At 40.7% G+C, this 15,054-nt stretch overlaps 1 protein-coding gene across 2 annotated transcripts in view; it reads right to left on the minus strand.

The window, feature by feature from the left end:
- The window catches only part of LOC132768656 (uncharacterized), a 35,730-nt gene that overhangs the window by 13,102 nt on the left and 7,574 nt on the right, over positions 1–15,054 (minus strand). Inside the window, exons 2-3 of one of the 2 annotated variants that reach the window (XM_060764751.2) lie at positions 6,508–6,626; positions 229–330 (exon numbers count right to left, since the gene is read on the minus strand). In XM_060764751.2, coding sequence (XP_060620734.1) covers positions 229–330; positions 6,508–6,626 — 221 coding nt within the window. Of the gene's footprint in view, positions 1–228; positions 331–6,507; positions 6,630–15,054 lie in introns of both variants that reach the window. The other variant, XM_060764750.2, reaches the window with a different exon arrangement.

Consider the following 15,054-nt stretch of genomic DNA (forward strand, 5'->3'; position numbering starts at 1 on the left):
TTTTGTCCTTGAGGACCAGTCATCTAACCACTCTAAACCACTCTGTTTGACAGCTCCTTGCAAATTCAGGCTCTCATATAGGCTCTAAGCTTTGCTCAGTCAGACTTTTTCTCTATCTCGTTTAGTCCACCCCCTTCCAACTCTCTTCTTTTGTAGCTTACACCAGCCTCCCAAACCAAGCTCATTTGGCAGACTAGGTGCTCCACTTGACAAATGGTCTGTCCTCACCTGCATGCCAGGATTTTCGGCAGTGTTTGCCTCCAGGTGTTGTGCTCCAGACTGGGAGCCCACCAGTCGTTGGCTGCTACTGAAATATGGAGGGGGACAGTCCTACAGAATATTAAATAGAAAGAGAGCTTATATTAATGGATATAGCTACCTCACACTCATACTCTAAATATTACTTTCTTTTCCCTCTTTTCTTCCTTCCTACCATGCTTTTAAAAATCAATAAAATATTAAAACAGAAATACAAAAAGAGGGAGGGAGAACAAAAGAAAAATACACAAATAGAGGCTTCCTCTTGGGACATTCAATTTAGGTGTGACAAGCTGGCAGTAGAGAACAAAGGTGACAAGGTAATTATGAGAAACATTGATTCTACTATATCCTTAGGCATTTATACATATGGCATGCATATATATAAGACCAGAAACCTGAGAATTTCATTAAACTGGGTAGGATTATTTAAGGTCTTCTCTGAGATGAAATCAACTGGAAGTAACCAGAAGCTTTTTTAAAATTTCCCAAAATGAAACAAAACATCCCTTCTTCACACACCCTTCCCACATACATTTTATTCCATCCCCCAAAACAAAACAAACATAAGAACTGAAACTAAGTTTGGGCTGTTGCTAACTAAATGAAACCTTTATGGGTTCTTATTTATTATTTAAATTTATTTAAACCTTTTATATCCCGATCTTCTCAACCTCTGTAGAGGGACTCAGACCGGCTTATGATACAGCATTAACTTAAAAGTCCTCTCTTGAAAGAGACACTTAGGGGGCATCTTCACCAGTCAGCGCAGGCCAGTGCAAATCTATCCTCAAAGCAGACCAGTCTTTGTGTGCCAAATCTGAGGATACTGTCCAGATGGCTAGGGGCTGCATCCACTCAGCTAGATCATCACTTCCTTTGTGTTGTTGCTGCCAGTCTTCCTAAGAGACTATGAAGCTCTGCCCAAACCTCTGGCCAATATGGGCAACTCTGCTGATCTCATGGGCAAGAAAAGAGGGGGGTGGCCGCATACGTACATTTGCACAGTGAGTCAGGCCAAATCAAAACCACCTCAAACCCAAAATATTGTCTGGAGATTCCAGACAATATTTTGATTCCAGAGCATCCCTCAACTTTGCCAAAAAAAAAAAAGGGGGGGGGGGAATCAGAATATAGTGACAAAACTTGCAGTATTCACTGGAAGTCATTGAGTGTCATTGGGACAGCCAGTGGTTCATTTATGATGAATACAGGGTTTAGTGTAGACAAGCCCTTAGACCTGCTTTTCTTCCATGTGACAGACATTTTTCTGAATCATTTGCTGAAGGCACTATTTTCTGGAGCACTTCACTTTCAACTAAGCTTCGCTTTTTATGGCTGGGTCCACCTTGAGTTAAACATTGTATGACACAAACAATATCCAGGATTAAGCTCTTGAAAAAAAAAAAGACCCGCTGTGTCTGGGCAACTAGGAAAGAGCTTTCTCCTTTACCCTGTCTCTCCGACACCTGGCAACATTTTTAGATTGCAAGAAGCTATTTTCTGGTTTCCTTCCAATTATCATTTGTGAGAACGCCTTCCCTGACTCATACTAGAGTAGTTTCCACTCTCTTAGAGTAGGTCTGGGTGGAGAGATGTCAAAACTGTGAAATCTAACAGATTTTAAGGACTCCAAGAGCTAGGTAAAGGCAGGTAGAAAAGAACAGCTCATGGGATGAGGGCATGCAGGCATATTTTAAAATCAAAACAAAAGCATGCAGTACTATAAAAACTAATGGGTTTTATTTAGCAGACACTTTCATGAATTGTATCTCAAGCACTCAAGTTCAAGTGGGCTAGAGACTGCAAAAGCTTCAGTCAAATAGCATTTGTGTTCTTAGTGGCCATAACTCTTCACTGTTTTTGTCAAGCCCAGATTAACCCCATCTTATTTATTTATTTACTGAGTTGTTACTAAAGAGCTGGGAATCTCAAATCCGTATGGACTGACTGCAGTCACCCAGAGGTTTGCCAGCAGATTGTGAGCTGCAAATAAAAGAGGCATCCAAAATGAAAAACTCCCTCGTGAGGAAATAGTCCAGTGTTTGGGATCCTTTCACTGAGAAAAACACTGTGTATGGAAATAATTGCCTTATTATGCAGAGTTAGGAATGGAGAGAAAACGTCTGGGCCAAAACTGACAAAATGAACTTCTGGGTTGCTGTGAGTTTTCCAGGCTGTATAGCCATGCACCAGAAGCATTCTCTCCTGACATTTCACCTGCAGCTATGGCAGGCATCGACTTCAAAGGGCACTACAATTTGACAGAAAAATGAAATGAAGAAACGTAGGAATGGTAAACACCTGTCTTGCGAACAATACAGCTAGAGAGTTAGAGATGAGCAAAAGATTTAGAGGTCTAAGCAGACCACAGATCCAGACGATGACAAGATGAAATCATTGTATTTAAATTCACATTAGAAAAAACTGCCATTATTTAAATTTTTTTCCAAAGTCTGGATAGAAAAGAGTAGAGATTTTAACATTTCAGATTGGGAAGGAATAACTGAGTGATGTTGTCATCATCTCTAGCTATGGCCTGATATCCCATGAATTATACTAGCCCTTTTGACACGATGAACAAAATCTGGCTACCAGTATTAAAAAACTCTAAAATTACAACAGCGAAACAACAGAGAGGAAACAACCTGGGACATCTAATCACCTCAACAAAAGATTGCCCCAGGCACTGCCAGGACATCAAATGCTAATCAAGGTGGTCAGTTGAAACATTCACACCTAGCTCCAGCAGACAAGAGGCCTTTGTCCCACCCCGGTCATTCCATAGATATATAAACCTTTTTTCCTAGTTCCAACAGACCTCTCAACCTCTGAGGATGCTTGCCATAGATGCAGGCAAAACATCAGGAGAGAATGCCTCTAGAACATGGCCATATAGCCCGAAAAAACCTACAACAACCCAGTGATTCCGGCCATTAAAGCCTTCGACAATACATTAGACATTCAGTGTCTTCCAACAAATCCCTTTATGAACAAAAATAATGAGATCTCAGAACAGCTCTGAAATCTGAATCTGAAATTTGAAAAGTGGAAGCACAAACATGTGTGGAGCAGATGTTGCCTCTTTCTTTATGCCTGCTAGCCATGATTCACCTGACCATGAGCCTGGTCCACACTGAGGACAGGTGTGCTATGCAGCTATCTATCATGTAGCCTCTTCAATATAATTCACACACCAGGGGATGGCAATATCTTGAGGTCCGAAGCCTTCACAAGACTACCCCCCCACCCCCGCCAAGCCTGCTTACAAAAATGGTGCATAGGAAGGGTGTGATGGGACATGTTATTCTGCTTTTGGGAAGCCCAACCTGTTTCAACCCTGTAGGCCCATTTTTTCAAAACCTGAAATAACACTGAGTCACTTCCAATTTTAAATCCATCCACCCACCCCACAGGCCTAAAATAGTTTTCAACCAAAAGAAATTCAAGCATGGGGGAAACTGGGAAAGGGACATTATTTCATACGGGGCCCTCAGAGGAAAGGTGTGCCCACCCCTGCCATGTACTGATGTCTTCAATGCGTGTTCATATTCAAGGCATACTCACAACAATTTGCCTGCTTGCACAAGACTTTCTGTGTGGCAACCACAATAGACCAAGGCCTCCGTATGCCCAGTGAAGTAGCACAAAAGCCAACTCACACAAGATAGTTCAAAAGAAAGGTTGGGGAATATATGGTTTACAAGTCTCAGCTGTACTACTTTCTGCAGTTGTAATTAAAGAGTGGACAATATCTGCATCAGAGATTTGGTACCAGGAGTACCAGAGTAGCTGTAGAAGGTGCAAATATGAAATCAAGAGGCACATTTCCGTCATGGCAATGGATCTAACAGCTGGCTCAATCATATGCAAGATCCTCTTGTGATCACTCTGAGCCCTTCCACACAGCCCTATATCCCAGAATACCAAGGCAGAAAATCCCACAATATATGCTTTGAATTGGGTTATTTGAGTCCACACTCAGATAATGTAGGATTTTCTGCCTTGATATTTTGGGATATAGGGTTGTGTGGAAGAGCCCCATATCATTTGGCTTCATGGTGATCTCAACTGCACAGTTGGAGATGAGGTTTCAAAGCCAGATGCAGCACAGTAAGCACTTGAGAGTCCTTTAGGGCTAAGTCTATGGCAGCATCCCTATAAATTCAAATACTATACTAAAAATAAGCCTAAGGTACTGCAAAAGATAAAAGGGCTCCATTATGAAAAGCTTTCAAGGTGAGGCAGCACTGCAGCTGAGCAAATGCATTTACTCCAGCCGAGATATCTACCAATCAAACCCTAAGTCATCTTAACATATCTATAAACTGCAAATTTATAAATAGTACAGAACCATCAAGGAGGACTGGGCTCATTCGGATTGGATTTTGTGGGTTTCTTTTTGCTAAAAACAGTTTAACAAAATAGAGGTTGTTATATTAAGGTTATTGTTCATATCCTTTACAAAAAATATGCAAACATTCTTTAATCACAGAATCACATTTTTTTCCTCAGGCCAGGAATGATGCAGATGCCAGTTACTTCAAGGTGATGTTAGGAAATAACCCCATAGCCAAGGAAGGGAACCATTGGTATCATGAGCCAAAACTGACCTACTGAAGCTGTCAATCAGAACCACAGAGATTACCCACCAGAACTCCTTAGGATGAGAGAAGGGTGGAGCAAGACAGACTTTGCTCCCATCTCAACATCCTACATGAGCAGCACGAAGAGCAAAAGAAGTCAGATAGTGTTTAGAAAGCTGGCTGAGCCCATATTTTGAGATAGGACTGAACAGCAATTTTGAGCTGTGTAAGATAGAATTACAGAGCCCTCAGTGGAGCAGTGGGTTAAACCACCGAGATGCTGAACTCACTGATTGAAAAGTTGGCAGTTCAAATCTGGGGAGTGGGGTGAGCTCTCGCTATTAGCCCCAGCTTCTGCCAACCTAGCAGTTCGAAAACATGCAAATGTGAGTAGATCAATAGATACCACTCTGGCGGGAAGGTAATGTCACTCCATGCAGTCATGCCGGCTACATGACCTTGGAGGTGTCTACGGACAACGCCGGCTCTTTGGCTTAGAAATGGAGATGAGCACCAACCCCCAGAATCGGACCCGACTGGACTTAATGTCAGGGGAAAACCTTTACATTTACCTAATATAGAATGAGGAAGGAATTTATACTTTTAATCATTGTATAGAAGACAGGATTCCATCAGGTGTTGCTTGTCATGCGCCCAGGTACTGAGGAACACCTGCTGAAATTCCATCTTCTGCCTAACCACAAAAGGTACCAGAATCCTCTCCAGTTTTGACTCTGGCAACCCCTTTAATGAACAACAGATTAGTCTGGATTTGCGTCTGTTTATGTATAAATTCAGAAGGAAGTAGCTCCCTGACACAGGAAGCCCAGAATAAACAAAAACCTTCTATACAGCCTCCTGATTATCCTATCGAAGCATAGATCAGCACAATGTCTTACCCATGGAAAAAAGTGTAGTTTGTGTGCGGGTGTGTAGGAGGGGAGGACGAGAAGAAGGGGGAAATGTTCTCTCTTGGCTGTCCCCAGTTGTGAGCGCTAGAAAGTATAATTCCGGTTGCTGGGATACCAGCAAGCAAGAGTGGCATTGTCTGTATTTACCCGTGCCTTACAGTAACATGCCCCACTGTGTTCCATCCCTTCAGGAAAAAAGAGGGAGGCCTGGCTCTGAAAGAGCGTGCCAGGGCAGGAAGGAGGGCACCATTCTCTGTGGCACGCAGGGAGTTTTGGTGACATGAGTCACTCCAAGTGTGTTATACACTATCCTGCTTTTGCATTTGAATTATTCTCACATAGAAACACACATAGCTGATAGTTACATTCCACGCTCAAAGGCTGCCAAATGGGGACAGGCTCAAGTGAAAGGGCTTTGTTGGTAGACAAGAGCAGGAAGTAAGCAAGGACCTTAGGAGCCCCTTGGTGCCCAGTACTGAAACGCAGCAGGAGAGCACTGCAAATAGACCTGGAGCTTTTCGGCAATGAAAAGGATAAAAAAGGGGTGGGGAATGAAGCTGTTTCACACACAGTGTGAGACCAGTGCTGCGCAGAGCTAATCTAAGAAAAGGACCGAGCAGGGTGCCCAATGCTTCCCTTCAATCCAAAAGAAAATGGGCTCTTTATTCAGGACTAAGGGTAGGTGGGTGGATTATGAAACGTGGCTAGGCAGGACTGTTGGAAAAGCTGGAAACGGCAGATGGGATACTCACGTATTGACTGGGGCTCTGGAAGAAACGGCAAGAGCAGAGAAACTGGCAGCACATAGGGTCTCGGTGGTACAAAAGCAGCAGCAGCACCAAAATGGCTATGATGAACACAGAGGAAGAAACTGCTATCAGAGAAAAGAAAAGGGAAATAAAATTGAGGGAGGTGCACAGTCTTAGACTATCCACAACTAGAGGAGAGGTATCTCACAGCAGCTTCCTCCTACCAGATGCCTTCAAGACATGTTAGATAACTCCCATTATCTCCAGTATGCTAGCCGAGGATGATGATAGTTTTGGCCAGTACATCTGGAGGGCCCCAACTAAATCCAACAGGCCATATCTGTATTGTTGTGCATTGTAATTGCATTTATTCCAACCCAACATAGGGCCAGTAGAAATGAGTATCACAGAAATGGGTCCCTAAAGCAGGACTCAAATGGTTCCACTGAGAGCCGACAAAAGTTACGGAAATCACAATCATCCTGGTCATAATAATTGTCCTGGCTTTTCTTCCCCAATGAAAGTTCAAACTCTTGGCAGAAAGACTGGTTGTTTTGTAAAATTCCAAAAATAAAAAGGGTTACAATGGAAATACACAATCCTGATATAGCACATTTATTCCGTCTTTGTGGTATAGATCTGTAGCATTTCTACATCATTGGAAATACAAAGTCAGACCATGAATTATTTCATTGGCCCAAGATGATAAACAGATATTTGCCTGCCTATCTATGGTAAGGAAGCTTGTCTCCATTTGATTACACAAAGATTACACTTGAGTGGAAATGGTTTTGTTAATATGCCAAGAGTGATTAATGCAAATACATGTGAGCTATTAGATATACCTATGGACTTGTAGCCTCATTTATAAAGCTGTATTGGGCCAATTTATGTTGCTAGATGAGTGACAATAGCAAGAGCTTTATGTAATAGCTGAATGAGCTAAATATTACTTATAAAAATAGATAGAAATAGTGGCAAGCTTACACAGCCAAACTTCTGCATAGTTACACATATGCAACCATATAAGGCCCCTTCTACACTGCCATATAAAATCCAGATTATATGCTTTGAACTGGATTACATGGCAGTGTAGACTCATCTAATCCAATTCAAAGCAGATAATGTGGATTATCCGATTTGGTAATCTGGATTATATGGCAGTGTAGACAGGTCCTAAATTACACAAAACATTACCATGCAGAGTGAGAAGACAGCTCAGTTTTCTAAGGCTGGACATTATCTACAGAATTTTGTCTTCACCCAGTTATCACAGCAGACATGCCGGGGGAATTCACCTTTTAGGCCAAAATAGACAGCCTTAGGATCATCTACAGTATGCAGACTAATTCATGAAGCTTGGAGGCAGCTTCAAAGTACAATCGTGCATGCTGTGAAAGTGTGCTGCAATGCACTTTAAGCTACAGTATGTAAATTTAGATAAGCAAAGTCGGGGGATACTGTAATAGAACCCGTAACGTACACCAGCACGTTCTACTATAAATTACATCACACAATGAAACTGGCTCCGCAGAATGTGAATTGCTGTGCAGACACCCAAAGTGCTCCACTAATATGTACACGTGCATTCCCGAAGGTATTTCTCTGTGGATGACCAGCTGCAGATACTGCACGTTCTGAAACCAGTTCAAGGCCAGTCTCTGTGATGTGTGTTATCACCATACAGGTATTGAACTGGTTTCAGGATTACAAATTTAATTACCCACATACCGAAACCACTTTCTTCTATGCCTGTTTGAAAATGAACAAAAGTGGTCAATATAGATGTCCACTTAGAAATTTCCACACTAAAGAATTATAGCAGTTTGACACCACTTATAATCCTGAGACTTGTAGTTTATTATGGCACCAAAGCTGAGAGGTAAAGTATCTCACAAAACTACAAATCCCAGAATGGAGTATCAAACTGCTATAATTCTGAAGTGTGTATACAGCCTTAAGATTGCAAACTTCTTGCGGATGAAAACTTTCCAAATCTCTTTGTTAAATACCAAGGCTATTATGGCTAATACCTAGATCTATATATATATATAAATGCTCTGTTCGTTTTGAGTGACATCATACCTCAAAATCCGCTGGATGAATTGCTGCCAAATTTGGCCACAAGACAACTACTAACTCAAGGAGTAACCATCATTCAAAAAATTTGATTTTGTCATTTGGGAGTTGTAGTTGCTAGGATTTATAGTTCACCTACAATCAGGAAGCATTCTGAATTCCACCAGCGATGGAATTGAACCAAACACGGCACACAGAACTCCCATGACCAACAGAAAACACTAGAAGGGTTTGGTGGGCACTGACCTTGAGTTTTGGAGTTATAGTTCTCCTACATCCAGAGAGCACTTTGAACTTAAACAATGATGAATCTGGACCAAACTTAGCACGAATACTCCATATGCCCAAATATGAACACAGATGGAATTTGGAGGAAATAGACCTTGACATTTGACAGCTGTAGTTGCAGGGTTATAGGTCACATACAATCAAAGAGGATTCTGAACCCCACCAATGATAAAATTGAGCCAAACTACACAAACTACCCTCATGACCTACATAAAATACTGTGTTTTCTGGTGGTCTTTGGCAACTTTTTCATGTGACAACCCCCCCAAAGGGGTCCTGACTTCCAGGTTGAGAAATGGCCCAGTCCAACTCTCTTCACCAGGGCAAGAAATTATAATCAAAGCCCTTCTGACAAAGAGTCATCCAGCCATAGATATAGATATATATGATTTACGCACACATCTATATGACAGATATAGTAACATAAATTTGAAAGTGACCCCTAAAGAAGGACAATTATATGTTGTATGTTCCAGAGTAGGCAAACCAGACAATCTCTACATCAACACTGTGAAACAACAAGAAATACTGTTTACCCACAAGCATAAAGAAATTACATATATTAGAAACCAACACTTTCTCATTACTTTATTTTCCAGATCACCAGACTGGGCCACAGCAACGTGTGGCAGGGGGCGGCTAGTAAATATATAGATATCACGAACCTTTCAAGCAAGCATGAGATATTATCCTATATTTCCAAGACAGCAGAAGTAGTGTTTGAAAGCAAAGACCAAAATAAACAAGCAAGCAAGGTGTCAACTGAACAAAACTTTAATTGTTTACTTGTCTTGGATTATAGTGTGATACATTTCTATCTAGTTCTTCAGTAGTAAACTTTTATAAGAAATGTTCTTTCAAAGCATTACAGATAGTTCCAAGTAATGTGCTGTTCTAAAAGAAAGGGTGTGATGCCATTTTATTAGCATTTTGTATCCTTCTGTTCCAAATCATTGTCTGTTTCTTGATAGAGGGGGCCGAAATACAAGGGGGAAAATGGAGAAGACTTGAAGGGAAAGACACAAGAGACCAATGCCTGTGAATCTTGACATTTTCTAGTCTTCCTTGGAAACATCAAGAGGTAGACAAAATGAAGAGGGAATCTTAGAATATGTGGTTCAGAAAAAAATAAAGATATTGTCTAGGACTGCCCTAAGATACTGTGTTTCCTGAGCTAAATAACAATATGGCTCTTACATCTGTTCTGCAAGCAAAGGCCTACAGATATTCACATCAGCAATGAGTACATTAAAAATGCTTCACAGGACAGATTATTTTAATGCGTGTCTCTCTGTGTGAGAGAGACTCTATAGTACACAAGAAACTTGCCTCCAACACTGGGGAGGAACACTGTGATGCCCATAATACATGTCCCCTATACTTTTGGCATTTATATCTCTGCCTAATGGAAGAGACAGCATTTGGGGTTTCCACACACAAAACATTTTCTCACCCAGAGCAATACTACAAGGAAGATAGTGGAAATAATATATAACCATCATGATTATTACCCATTAACAACTGCATCCACTGATAAATCTTAAGCACCTTCTGCATACTGCATAGCTTTTCTTCAATGCATCTTGCTCTCTCCTTGCCTACCCTGAAAGATTTGCAGCAACCTGTTGCACATCACACAATAATGTGTACCTGCAGCCATTGCCAATTTCTATAATCTTTTCTTAGTCAGCAGCACAAGTCTCTTAGGTTCTTTAGCTGGACCATTTTATGTGCTTGTGTGTCATCTAGTCGCCTATCAATAGATGGTGACTCCATTAATTTCATTGAGTTTTCTAAGACAAGGAATATCCACAAAAAGATGTAAACATGTTGATAGCATCGACCACTGTAAACCCATTAATGAACTCGATTGGTAAGTCAATCCTTATATAAATGTCATCAAGTCAATAGGTTTGAACTAACTGGCCCTAACAATGAAAAGTCTGATTTTGATTTTGAAGAATACATGCATTCCTCTGATATTGTGCTCATGCACCACATTTTCCAACAAGTTTGAACAATGTTATGTGAAGCAGAAAAACTCTGAATCTGCAAATAAGTTATATGGGCTATTGGCATATCAACTTACAAAAGAAAAGAAAGTGATACTTAAAACTACAAGTAGGAGATGCAGTTAACAAATAATGTAAGCATTCAGAAAGAATTCCACTGGAGTTCTTCTTTTATACAAATAACAATTATTCTCAGAGAAAATGAATGATTATTTGAGTAAACAGAATTTGCCCTTTGATTGACAAAATAGCAGAGGCAGTGTATGAATGCTAGTACGACAATGCAAGATATGTGCAAAATCATGAACAAGTTTAGTTCAGGAAAGAGTCTGGGTCCAAATGGTTTGTCAGCTCTTTATTATAAATCTTTTCAAAAGAAACTTAAACTCTTTTAGTTCCTCTTAAACTTAAGGGCGGGGGAATATGGAGGAATATGGAGGGGAAGAGTCAGCTACAAGACAACAAGAGAAATGTATTAGATATAGTGGCATACCTAGTAAGACATTGTAAGAGTGTAAGAGATAGTGAAATTAAAACAATTTGGTCACTTGGTGGGATTTAAGATTAATAAGCAAAAGACTGATGCTGACTAAAAATATGACTAAGGAGGATCAAACTGAGTTGATGAATAGAACAATTTTTAAAATAGAGGTGAAATCTGGAAGTGCTAATACGATAAAGATTAATTGTATGTTATTTCAAATAATTATGTTAAGACTTGGAATGAGATCAAGAAAAAACATGAATAGATGGGAGAGATTAATTTTGTAAATGTTGGGGAGAATTTCTGCAATAAAAAAGAATGTTTGTCCTAGGATAGTGTTGTAGTAGAGCCTGTGAGAAACGATGCGAACAGTAGTTTGGACACTAGAAGGGGAAAACGGGTTACTTGGGAGCAGAAATCTGATGAGGAGCAACAAAGGAAGAGGATTCGGGATATACTTAATGCTCCCACAGATGAGGAATCATTCTTGGGTTTCTCTGGGGACGATGGGTCAACAAGTGAGGAGGAAGAAGGAAACATTATGGATTGGTCTAAGGGAAGGAAAAGGACTACTCGGGAGCAGGAGTCTGATGAGGAGCAACAAAGGAAGAGGATCCGGGATATACTTAATGCACCCACAGATGAGGAGTCATTCTTGGGTTTCTCTGGGGGTGATGGGTTAGAGAGTGATGAAGATGGAGATGATGCATTGGACTGGACTAAGGTAAAAGAGGTACAAGCTGTATGTGCGGAGCCAACGTCCAGTGATACATTTGTGGGGTTCTCTGGTAACGAGGATTGGCAATCGGGGAATACGGCTGAGTCTTGGGGGGACCTAAGTCTTGACAGAAGATGGAGAAGTTGGAGGGATGGGAGCAGGAGTTCACGTGTGGAATCAAGAACAGCTGTGAGCGATAATGACGGGCAGAGGTCAGCTCATCTTCTGATGATGATGTGTAAGATAAAAGTAGGCTCTGAAATGGGGAATCTTGGCAAAAGGCAAAGTGTTGGTTCGTGCATTGGGTTCGCTGCCTGTTTCGTGTTGGTATTGGGTCCTGGATCTACAGGTGACTGCTTCCATTCGTGTGTGTTTTCGACTCGGCTTGCATTCCCGTGAGTGCCGATTTCACCCTTCCTTGACCGGTTTGACTATGACACTGACTACGTGGACTTTGGAACTTCGCTACTTTGAATTCGGCTTGCTTCAACCTCGGACTTCGTTTGACTATGCTTTCTTCCCTGTGACCCTTGTGTTTGTTAACTGTGTACTTGCTATGTTATTTTGGGGGACTTTTGGAGCACTTTGTTTTAATCCGGTTCTTTTCTCCGGATAATCCGGATTATTGCTTCAGTTATCTCTTTTGAACCAGGACTGGTTTCTGCTTTAGAGTTTGGCCAGAGACACTGAGTTAAGTGTCTCTGAGCCCTTTTTCTTTGCTTAATAAACGTTACTTTGGAACTAATTGTGAGTCTGGCCCTTTAAGGTATCTGTGTCCCGACAGATATTGTTGGTATTCTAAACAATACGAATTTTGACAACAGATGTACTATTTTTTAAATGGCAGAGAAACATATCTAAGTTTGTATGTTAAGGGAAAATCAAAAGGTAAAATTAAGCTATTGCAAGATGCAAAGCCAAGAATGCCGTGTAGGAGGCTCTGGGTCCATCCTGACAGGGCCCATAACACAAGAGCTTGTGCGGTTTTACTGGAGGTGACCAAACAATGTCTCCAGTAAAACTGAATTAATTTGAGACAAAGAACGAAAAAATCCTGCTTTGTCCCAAATTAATTTGATATTCCATTAGACCCGGGTCTAATGGAGTATGGGCCCTGTGGGGACTGACCCCTCGGTAGTTCTGGGATACAATGCAAACATATTCATCTTGGCATTCTTCCAAATTGAGTCCTTTTTTACCCTCTTTCTTCCTGCTGCTTTTAGGGACAGGAAACGACATTAGTAAAAATCCAATAATGACCTGGTTCATCTGTCACTAAGGAATTAATAGCATGCCTTTTCTCTGCGACTTTAGATGGCATATAGGCTCTCACATGATTCAACAGTTCTCCAAAATCCATCCTTCTCCATTAACCTCAGCACTTCCCAGATATTATGGGAAACCATTCTACCTTGGCCATCTCCCTGAAACACTCTTTGTGCAGATAATATTTTATATGCTGATTAAGTGAGTTCCCACTGATAGCCTCATGCAGCCCCATCCCAAGGGCAGAATGGCTTTTGCTATGTTGTTCTGTATCCATTGGCAGGAGTCCTGAGAGGGTTCAGTAAAATGGCTCAATTCTTAGGCAAAATTCTTCCACCTAAATGTAATAACAACAACAACATTATTTGTTACCCACTTCCCCTCACATCTTTTAAAAATCCCTGCCATACTTTCCATCCCACATTCCTGGAGCATAATCTATGGATTGGATCTGTATTCTTCTCTGTGTAGTACTTAGCAAGAGGCAAGCATTTAGCAAAGAATTCAATGACGCTGATAAAATTCTAGTAACTAGCCAAATTCACTGACAATGCTGCCAAGGGAATTGTGGCAGAACACATAAGCTACTTCTTCCAGCTTTGAGCCCGTAATGCCAAGTGTCTACTTCAAAAGCAGTCCTACCGGCTTTAATCAGATTGGGATAAATTGATTTCAGATTATAACCATAATATGTTTTGTATTTACAGACACCAGTGATACATATGGACTTTTGTTTCCTTTCTTTCTTTCTTTTAAACAATATGTGGATGGGTGAATTTTTAAATAATTCCAGATGGGAAGAGGGGAACTGTAAATCTCTCCCACACACTTTATACCATTCTTGATCCAGGTGAGGGGCACATGCATTGAACTGCAGTTAAAAATATGTTTCTTTTACCATTCCTTCTCTTAGCTCACAAAAAATGTAGAGGGGATATTAAATTGCGAAAGCTCATTATAAAGATTCAAACATTAATAGCTCCAGACCTCAGACTAATAATTTATGTAAGATCTGACTAAATGCCTTTACTCCAGGGAAATTTCTATGAACATCATTTTTTGTGCCAGTTCAAAAGCTTGAATCTGATTTGTAAATTTATGGACCCTTTTCCAAAAAGCTTTCCATCTTCAAAATGGAATAATATCAATAACATCATTAGGTTTATTGAGTATCTCAATCAAGTGCACAGAAGACTCATTTATGGACTTTTGCATCTCATGTGGATGGAACAATCTAATCAGCAGGTGGAAAATTGCCCTCACTCTACCAAATGGAGCCAGCTGAACTTAGCAGAAGGAGTTTGAACTCGAAGGAGTTGTTTGTTTGCTATTTATTTAAATCTATAATAGGAATCATGTAGCATGCAAGATGTTGTTGGACTTCAAACCTTGTAGCTGTAGTCAGAGTAGCCCATGATGAGACAAGCCGGGAGCTGCAAACTGAGCAACATCTGGAAGACCACAATTCCCATCTTTGATTTATAAATCAATATTTCTGGTGTTCATTTGGAAATTATTGGATGCATCTACACCGTAGAATTAATGCAGCTTGACACCACCTTAACTGTCATGGCTCAATACTATGGAATCCTAAGAGCTGTAGTTTGGTGAGGCACCAGCAATCTATGGCAGAGAATGAAGATCTTGTGAAAACATGACTCCTGTGATTCAATATCATTGATCCATTACAGCTAAAGTGGTGT

This window comes from Anolis sagrei, chromosome 2 (assembly GCF_037176765.1).
Source record: "Anolis sagrei isolate rAnoSag1 chromosome 2, rAnoSag1.mat, whole genome shotgun sequence".
Taxonomy (NCBI): domain Eukaryota; kingdom Metazoa; phylum Chordata; class Lepidosauria; order Squamata; family Dactyloidae; genus Anolis; species Anolis sagrei.